The 9692-nt window shown below is 41.3% G+C and overlaps 1 protein-coding gene across 1 annotated transcript in view; it reads right to left on the reverse strand.

The window, feature by feature from the left end:
• Positions 1–1387: 1387 nt before the first annotated feature.
• notch1b (notch receptor 1b) overlaps positions 1388–9692 on the reverse strand; it is a 53214-nt gene continuing 44909 nt past the window's right edge. Inside the window, exons 28-34 of the mRNA XM_008417950.2 lie at positions 7467–7680; positions 7174–7264; positions 6504–6666; positions 5130–5428; positions 4293–4440; positions 3630–3727; positions 1388–2832 (exon numbers count right to left, since the gene is read on the reverse strand). Of these exons, the coding sequence (XP_008416172.1) occupies positions 1540–2832; positions 3630–3727; positions 4293–4440; positions 5130–5428; positions 6504–6666; positions 7174–7264; positions 7467–7680 (2306 nt within the window). The 3' untranslated portion in view covers positions 1388–1539. The remainder of the gene's footprint in view (positions 2833–3629; positions 3728–4292; positions 4441–5129; positions 5429–6503; positions 6667–7173; positions 7265–7466; positions 7681–9692) is intronic.

The raw sequence follows: 9692 nt of genomic DNA on the forward strand, positions 1-9692 counted from the left end.
AATAAATATAAATTTATAAAACCTCAATGTTTATGTATTTTTTCTTCATTTTTGTGAAAACAATACCTAACAATATATTTCATTCATTTGTGTGTACTTCAAATTGATTTGTGCCTTTGGGCCAGAAAAATAGAAAATATATAATCTGATCTGTTTTACATTTTAGAGAGTGTTGACCAGTGCAGGATCAATTCGATGCATGCTGAAGACTTAAGATTTCTTAAACAAAATCTTGCTTACGAGGGAAATGCAAAGCATATTTACAGAAGAAAGAACACAGCCATAGGCTCAAACTAATCGGAGGGAGAAGGAAATAAATTGTCCCGTTCCCTCTGGACAACAACAAACATTGTGGCCAACAGGCCAGTTCTCCAAAAACCACAGGACTCACAACAACTCATGCCTGCGTCAGTTAACCGCCAATCTCCAAGATGGCCGTACAACATGTCACCTCCCCGCCACAAGAAAACACAATAATGTGAATTTTAAAGGCACAGCGTATCGCTGCCTCGTCGATTTAACAAAATGTACAAAACTCTAAAGAGCGTCACTACGATTTACTGGATGTTTTGGATGCCTTCACAGGAATCTCTTCACACTTTCAAACTGAAATAACACTGAAACTTAAAATGTGCTCTAGCTTAATCACAATTTTTATTATGAACAGGATTATACAAAATATAAACAGAAGAAAAAGGACAAAGACTAAGAATGTTTAGGGAAATAAATACCCAGTGTGTACGCTGCAGAAAACAAACTCTAAAAGAAAGAAGTGTCTCTAAAGGACTTTCTCTGTCCTGCGTATGACCCAAAACCACGACAGGAACACTGTAAAAACACAAAATATTACCAGCTATTTTTAATTTAATTCTAGTGCAAATATCTAAGTACACCTGAAATGAGAAAAAAACTAGCCAAGAAGTAATTTTACAGTAATAAAGAGAACATTCCTTCCTTAAAGTATACAGGGTTTTTTTTTATTACTGTATATGATTTATCTCAAGAAGAGTAGCAATATTGCTTAGTTAATTCAGATCCTAAACAATAAACAATATAGAAGAAAAATGATTAGTTCCACTGGCCGATTATTAGACATTTTTTCCATATTATAAGTTAAATAATCTGCCAGTGGAACTAGTCATTTTTCAGCATTAATACAAAATATTAAATTAAAATAAGTTCCTTTAAAATAAGTTAACTTAAAATAAGTTCCTTTTTGCTGAAAAGTTACTTGTAAGTTTTGTCTTATTTCAAGTCTACTCAGATAATTTAACTAAAATCTAAACTGAAAATACTTGGTAAGAATTTTTGTGTTTTTGCAGTCAAACAAGCATAAATACAACCTTAATAAATAAAAAAACAAATAACAGTAAATGAAGCACATATGTTGCTGTTAGTAGAAAAATTTATAAAAGTCCTACATCTCGATTACAGCTTTGCTTGATTTCCTTTTTCGAGTGCTTTTTTTTTTTTTTTTTAATACAAAATAAAAAATATATACAGCAGCTCATCCTCTGGGGTGCGGAGACTCTCAGCTTCCTACTTGAACTGTTCTGATATGTGGCCGATCTGGGACTGCATGCTCGTCGGTGGGCTGGAAATGCCCTCTGACCAGTCGGACATGTTGGAGTGGGGGGACGAGCTGGACCACTGGTCGGGGGATCCAGGTGACGGGGTCAGGAACGGGTGGTCCGGCACCTGGACCTGATGGTTGGGGGTGTTGTCCATCGGGCCAGAGTAGCTATGCTGGGAGGGAGGAGTTAGGAACTGGGTGCTGGGCATGATCTGGCTCTCCTGAGGGAGGATGGTGTGTATGGGCATGCTGGAGTTGGCCGCCCCCTGCTGGAGCTCTGGGGAACTGAGGTCCCCGCTGATGAAGTTCTGACTGTTGGTCGGGTTAGAGTTCTGGTGCTGCTGATGCAACTGCTGCAGGTTCTGCATCTGCTGCATCATGTGGGTCTGTGGGCCCAGTCGGGTGTTCTGCAGGCCCTGGTAAGTCATCATCTGCGACAGGCCGGAGTTGGGGTGGCCGTTGTGGAGCGGCGCTGCGATCATCCCCTGGTGCAGGCCACTTTGGCCTCCGGGGGGCGCTCTCAGGGGATTGAACTGCCCCGCCTGGCTCATGCTGCTGTGCATCCTAGCCAACCAGTCACACTGGCCGCCCATGGCGCCCTGCGCTGCCGAGCCGGACACCGGCAGGTGGGTGAGGCGGGGAGGCAGCGGGTCGAACTGCATCCGGGCCAGCTCCTGCTTGTTGGGCATCACCATGTGGTTCACGGCCAGGTGGGGGTCCGCCATGCTCTGCAGGTGGTTCAGAGACACGGATGGCGACTGCTGGAACGGGGAGGTCATCATCGGCGGCGACGCCACGTCAGAAACGTAACCGTGAGGAGACTCCAGCGAATCTACGGGCGACAGGACAGCCGAGCTGTCTAGGAGCGTCCCGGACTTCCCATCCTGAGAGTTCTTCTTCTTCACCTTCATGTCTTTGCTGTCTTTGCATCCAATCCCCTTGTGACTGGGCTTGCGGGTTTTCTTCCCCTGGCCTTGACTTTGAGGCTGTGGCTGCTTCATGCCGCCCAGAAACCCGCTGGGTGAGCAGAGCGGGGACGACAGGGCGCTGCTCAGGGAGCCGCCGTGCATGGGGGGGCTTCGTACCAGGTTGTACTCGTCCAGCAGCCTCACGATGTCGTGGTGCATCCGCTCCTGGGCGATGTCCCTGGGTAGCCGGTCCATGTGGTCCGTTATTTCTCTGTTAGCGAAGTGATCCAATAAGACCTTGGCGGTTTCATAGCTTCCTTCTCTGGCAGCCAGGAACAGAGGAGTTTCCTCCTGAAGCATGAAGGAGACAGAGTGTTAAATGAGAAGGTAGCCGCTGAAAGAACACTTTTCTATTCAGCCTTTAGCAAGAACATGGCCCACTCTGCCATGACGGTCGTCAAAAAAAACTGTGAGCTCCCTAATATTGCTTCTATTTAGCTGATTACACTTTAAAAATGTGTGTTCAGCTGCACAAACAGACAAGGATGCAAACCAAACTTGTCATTTTATTGTAAAGCTTTTAATGAGGAAATATACTAGCTGTTAATTATAATGACTGTCAGTCATAGTGGATTTGTATGGATTTGCAACTAGCATTTTTTTTTACAAGGTAAGAAGTCAAATGTTCATATGTCTGATCATTAGTAACCATGGACAAATTACCCCACCATCCTAGCAGCGTAGGATATACAAAAAAGACTAGTAAGCATCTAGACTTTAGTACATTTTTAATCCTGCTCCGGTATAAGGGGAAACGCAGTGATATAGTGATATAAATCATGTGGTTTTAATTCAGGCAAAGTCAGTAATTTCATCAAAACGTCAGGAGGGAGGAGGTACAGGTTGGTTTCTAAGCTAGCTATTTCCAACATTTGTAAATACCACCATCTATGAGCTCCAACCAAGTATGTTACATTCACAAATTAACTCGACTCGAACAAGAAAAAACAACTTGGGTAAATCTCAGTCGCTCTGTTCAATCTGTCTTTCACCTTCTACATCACTCATGGCGCCTCGAGTGATATGGTGACGTAGCTGCAAAGGGTCAATAGCAAACACCAAGAGAAGGAGTTTAAATATTTTTTAACCTTGTTGTTCTGCATGTCCTTGTTGGCTCCATTCTTGAGTAGAACAATAGCAGCCTCTACATTATTTACTGCTGCAGCCCAGTGTAGAGCTGATTTACCTGAAAAGATAAAAACAAGAGTTATTCAACAGTTGAGAGCAAACGGATCTAAACACTCTGACCTTTCCAGATAAAATCCTTTACTCTGGTACTAGATTGTGATAGGTTTTTCAGTATGGCTGAAAAACCTATCACAATATAAGCATTTCATATCAGCCGATATTGATGATTATTGATTCGTTTTTTTCTATCTGAAATACTGGAGAGGTGACTTTTCCAGTTATATCCACAGTTTTCACTCAACGCCGTTGTTTTTTTTAATTAAACAGTTATGAGGCACAGTGGTGAAATATTAAACTGCTGCTGCGCCAGTTGCTCGACAGGCTGTTGCTAAGTAACCAAAGGATGTGTGAGTTGCTTGGCAACCAAAGAATGAGTCAGTCACTTGAGCGGCTAAAGTCTTTCCTCTACCTTCATCTCCCAGAATGCCATGCGGTTCTGGATCAGAGTTTAGCGAATATACTTTATAAAAAATACAGAATTTTCAATCAGACGTCTTACATATCGATTTTGATCATCTATCTATCACAATATATATAGTTATTGATTTTTTTTTTTTTTTTACCAAAGTCATCGATGGCATTCACATCTGCGTGACAGTTGATGAGCTCCTCCACCATGCCCTCCACTGCCAGCCTGGCAGCCAAGATCAGGGGTGTGGTGCCATCATGCATGCGGGCGTCCAGATCTGTGGCCCGGTTCCTGATCAGAATCTAAACAGACACAAACCAGATTATGCTTCCTTCAACAGGTTAGGATGGCTCAATGGCCTATACAAAACATGTTTGTTATTTTCCAGCAGCCTTTGTATAGCATACAGCGGTAAAACCAGCTGACCAAACATGCTGGAGCTCAGCATGGGTTGCTAGGTGACAGGCTGGCGCTCCAATGGGGTTGCTAGGCGCAGTTCCTGCTGGTTTGTGACATTATATCTGGAGGGTTTTTGAAATGGTTACTTTTCCAGACATATTGTCTTACTGTCAAAAAGTGGCTGGGTAGATTTTTTTTAATTACTTGGGCTGTTTTTAGAAGCAGTTTACACCCAAATGGAAATACAAAATTGTACAACATGTGAATTTTGCATGATATATCTCCTTTAAGTAGTTTCCAACATCCTTAATTCCTATTATAACTTTTGTGCAAAAACACAAAATGTAATGTTGGTCTATTTTCCAGTACAAATATTTTATTACACTTAAAATAAGAAAAAAGTAAGTCAGAAGTAACTTTTCAGCAAACTACAGGAGCTTGATTTAAGCCAATAATTCCTTAATATTAATATTGGCAGATTATTTCACTAATAACAACAGGAAGATTTTGTGTTTTTGCAGTGTATAAAACAATGACACAATTTGAATTATTTTCTCTCTTAAATCTCTCTTGATGCAGACAAACGGCCTACCTGAAAGACTCCCTGGGCGTCGGCGGCCACGGCGGCGTGCAGCGGCGTCCGGCCCATGTTGTCCTGGATGTTGGCGTCGGCACTGGCCTCCAGCAGCCGTTTGGCAGCGTCAGAGCGGGCGTACCGAGCCGCCAGGTGAAGAGCCGTCTCGCCAGTACGGTCAGTCTGGTTGTGCAGGTTAGCGCCCTGGTAGATGAAGTCATTGATGACGTTGGCAGAGGCGTCCTCCTCTTCCTCGCTGTTGCCCGTTTCCAGTCCTCCTCCGCTGCAAGATGCTATCATCAGAGGGGTGAACCCATCTAAGGGGAGAGGAAGCAGAAAGGCATGAAAGGCATGAACCTGTATTTGCACGGTCAGCACAACTCTGAAACGGGCCAAGTGAGTGCAGGAGAAAGACAGGAGTGCTCCACTTCAAAGCCCTGAACAGATCAAAACAAAGCAACAAACAAATCGAATGTGGATTTGACGCTTATGCCTGTGTTGAATCATCATTGCTTTTTCTTTCAAGAGCGGATTCTGATGCAGGCGCCAACACAGGAGGAGCCTCAGAAGGAAAGCAGAGCTTCAGGGGTTTGCTGAAGCCAGACTGCTCCAATAAAACCAAGCATTAATATCTAACCGAGAGAAGCAGCTCAGGCAGATGACTTGGAAAGGTTTTCTCCTCTTCAAAAGAAAAGCGAGCCCAAGATCTCACAGATTTGGTCGATTCGAGTGCATCGATCCATGACGGAGGGAAAAAGTGAGCTCTCAAGTTGTTAAATGAACTACTTTGATTTTTTTTTTTTTTGAAGTTTCCTTCAGGGATTCTGGTAGTTTTCTTTTTATTTATTTATGTTTTTTGCATTTGATGCTCTTGTTGGTTATTATAATGTTGAATACAGATAAAAACTGAGTCCCATTACTGGTCAAATGATTAATCTGATCAGGAATCAGTGTTTTCCCCGAGGCGCTCGGCTTCCAGCTGGCTGCTTTGAAGAAGATCCTTTACCCTGAGGACATAGCGGGGCTTCAGCAGCTCTTTCACGCACAATTACACACACACACACACACACGCATGCACACCTACACACACACACACACACACACACACACACACACACACACACACACACACACACACTGAGGATCTGCTCAGAAATATCTGCTCATTTTTTACCTTGTGAACCCATAAAATCTGTCAAAACTTTGACAGTTTCACAGGATTTAAAAAACATGTCATTCTGTTGTTACTAAAGGAGAGACAATTCACACATTTAATGTCTGGATCTTATGAGATAACCAAACAAAAAATATGTAGTGAGGATGTTATTTAACTAATTTTGATTAGTTTTTCTTCCCAGATCACAAATACGACAGACTGATTATGTTGATTACCTGGCCCTCGCACGTTGACATCCATGCAGTCATTCTCGATCTCCCCCTGAGGAGGAGTGGGAGCGATGGAGGAGATGCGCAGATCAGCCGCGTCCAGGTGCTGCTGGGTCCACTGGCGGTGGTCTGTCTGGTCGTCGGCGTCCAGCACCGCCTGCTCGTCAAGCTGCAAAAAAATATCACACGCAGTAGGAGTTAAAATTAAGAAAAGAAGCAAAATGTTGAAGTTTTCCTACAAGCACATGATAAAATTTGATAATATAAATTTTATTTTAGCAGATTCAACATTTCCAGATATTTCTTTGGGAAACTGTAGCATATGATAACCACCACTGCTCCCAACAAACCCAGTAACTGCTTACATCCATGGTGGTTTCTGTGCAAATTTAGCTTTCACTTACTGTAAATAATCTTTCAATGCTCAAAAACGCATGCACATTTTGCAGATTTTTAAATGATCTAATTCAGCTGCAAATTCCTCTTGATTGGATGATGTTTTTTTTATAACTACATGTTGAAATTTTTGTTCTTACTGTATTAGTTTTTTGTGTTTTTATATATTTTCATATTCTATTATTTTCCCCATTGTGGGACAATTAATGATCCTTCTATTTTATTCTATTTCTAATAAAAAAATATTAAACAACTTAAGAGTTTATGAATGTTTTCTTACTTTGAAGCGTTTCACATCCGCCTGCTCGTCCTCTCCCCATTCGTTCGGGTTGTCGTCCATCAGAGAAATATCAGAGGTGTTTTTCAGTGGCCTGTGTAAACGCAGAAAATTCTGGATAAATCCACTTAATCTGCTGCTTTTAAGCCAAAAAAAACCAAACCATTGATTAAATTCCTACCCCACCTCTCTATCAGATGAGGTTAATGATCATCTAAGTTGTCTCAGACTCACTTATGATCATTGTAAAATTCAAATTTGTCCAAATACGAACGTCCAAAACAGGACGAACTCACTTCAGTCCGACTGAGTCCTCTCCGACGGGCTCCCGTCTCTTCTTCTTGCTGGTCTCCGTGGTCTTGAAACCCTCGGGAAGCCAGAGGCGCCCGTGCTCGTGGCGCCGCTTTCGGGCTGCCACCATCCCCACTCCCAGGAAGGCCAGTATCCCGACGCCGCCCAGCACCAAATACATGGCGTAGAGTCCGTCGGACGGCTGCAGGTCAACGCCGCCTGTCAGGAAATGGGGCGACATTGTCAAGAGCGAAGGTCCTGACTGTCCGGCTCTTCGTCGCTCCAAATTGCACCCAGAGCCAGGGACCGACTGACAATCCTCGCTGCTTGTAAAGCTAGCTTCTATCTATTCAGTAATAATCAGAATAGCTAACCACTTTTCATCAAAAAAAAAAAAAAAAAAAAAAGGGGATGGGGCGGGATAAAAAAGAAAATAGGGAAGAAAAGAACATCACCACCTCCTCTCTCCCTTTTCAACTCAGGGTACCAAGAGACAACTTTACCATTTCTTCTTTAAGAGAAAAAAAAGAGGGAGGGGATTAATGAACTTCAAATTACTGCACGCGCTTTAAGCTGTAAAGACGAAGGATTTATTAGGATTTTCGAGATAACAAAGACTCCCAACTTCTAGCACACTCCCGATCAATTTTTCCTCTTCTTTTTTTTTTCACTAACGATTTTGAAATGATAAACTCCCCCAACCTAAACCCTCAGAGATACATTAAGTCCTGGTATTACATTCAGCGAGGTGAAGGTTGCAGCAGCCCCTCGCCATGTGGGATAAGGCGTGTGTGTGCGTGTGTGAGAGTTCGCTGTCAGAGGACGTATAGGTGCACATGTCTGAGAAAGAGGAAGCCAGAGACGTCCTCATGAAGCGAGCAAAGGGGGTGTGGATGAGTTGATTTGCTGCAATTAACCATTTTGGAGCCTGAAGCCATTGGATTTGCACACAGAGGAAGAGATTGATTGATTCGACCATGAGATTCACTATTGCATTTGTTCACCACTGCATAACAAATACACAATCAAAGAGTTCTGCGGATCCGACCGCAGGCCGCTGCCGACCCTGTTAGCATAAAGCCTGTGTTTCTAAATATATATCTGCTTTATGCACAATTTTACTCACTTTTCATGTTTTTTCTAACTTAATACACATCATATTAATCCCACACTGAGAAAACAAGAAATCTTATCTAATATTTTTATTCTAGTTTGTAGTGAAAATATCTTAGTACATTTGAAATAAGACAAAACTAACTCAGAAGTAGCTTTTCAGCAAGACACAGCAGCTTGTTTTGAGTCAATTATTTCTTAAAATGAATGAAAAAGTTCTAGTTCCATTGGCAGATTATTTTCCCATATTATAAGTGAAGTAATGTGGCAATGGAACTAATATTTCTTCATCAATATTAACTAATTATTTACTAAAAACAAGCTTCTATATATTGTTGCAAAGTTAGTTTTCTCTAATTTCAAGTGTACTAAGATATTTGCACTAAAAACTAGAGAAATAGTACTAAATAGTTTGGAAATCAGTGACTTTATTTTCCTTACATTCCAGGACATCTTTGGTGTTTTTCAAAGTGGGAACAGTGGACTACATTTTTTTTTACTAATGATGTCTGTTTTTCAATAATTATTGTTAAACAAAAGTTAAAATGACAGATAGAAGATAGAAATAACCTTTTTTTGTCCTACAGAGAGGAAATTCAGGAAAACATTATTTGCAGGTTAAATTTATCAAGTTGCTTTGCTACTCAATCTAGAAATTGAAAAGTTTCTGACCAGAAAAAGACTGAAGGAAGGAACCATCCAGCAGCTCTGCTGCTGCAACAAACCTAAACTGTGAAGATTAAATAAAGTTTGATGGGATTAATAGAAAAATATTGCTTTTTTTTTCATCAAAAGAGGGGATGGTGGTAGAAAATGTTATCTGGTAATATATTCAAGATCAGATTAATATAGTTATAATAAATTACCTGATAAAATTTTCCACTGCAAAACATATTGCCAATTAAAATCAAGGGATATGAGGCAGCCTTTATGCTAAATTAATGTAATAATTATTGAGAGAAATGTACAATTTATCGTTTCTTTCCATATTTTGTAGCATTTTCTGCAAGTTTAGGGAGGTTTAATGTAATTTCAAATATGTCTTCTAAAACTCTATAATTATAACCTCTACTCAGCACAATGACATTAAAAACGAGGATTTTATTTATTTATATATA

This window comes from Poecilia reticulata, linkage group LG9 (genome assembly GCF_000633615.1).
Source record: "Poecilia reticulata strain Guanapo linkage group LG9, Guppy_female_1.0+MT, whole genome shotgun sequence".
Taxonomy (NCBI): Eukaryota; Metazoa; Chordata; class Actinopteri; order Cyprinodontiformes; family Poeciliidae; genus Poecilia; species Poecilia reticulata.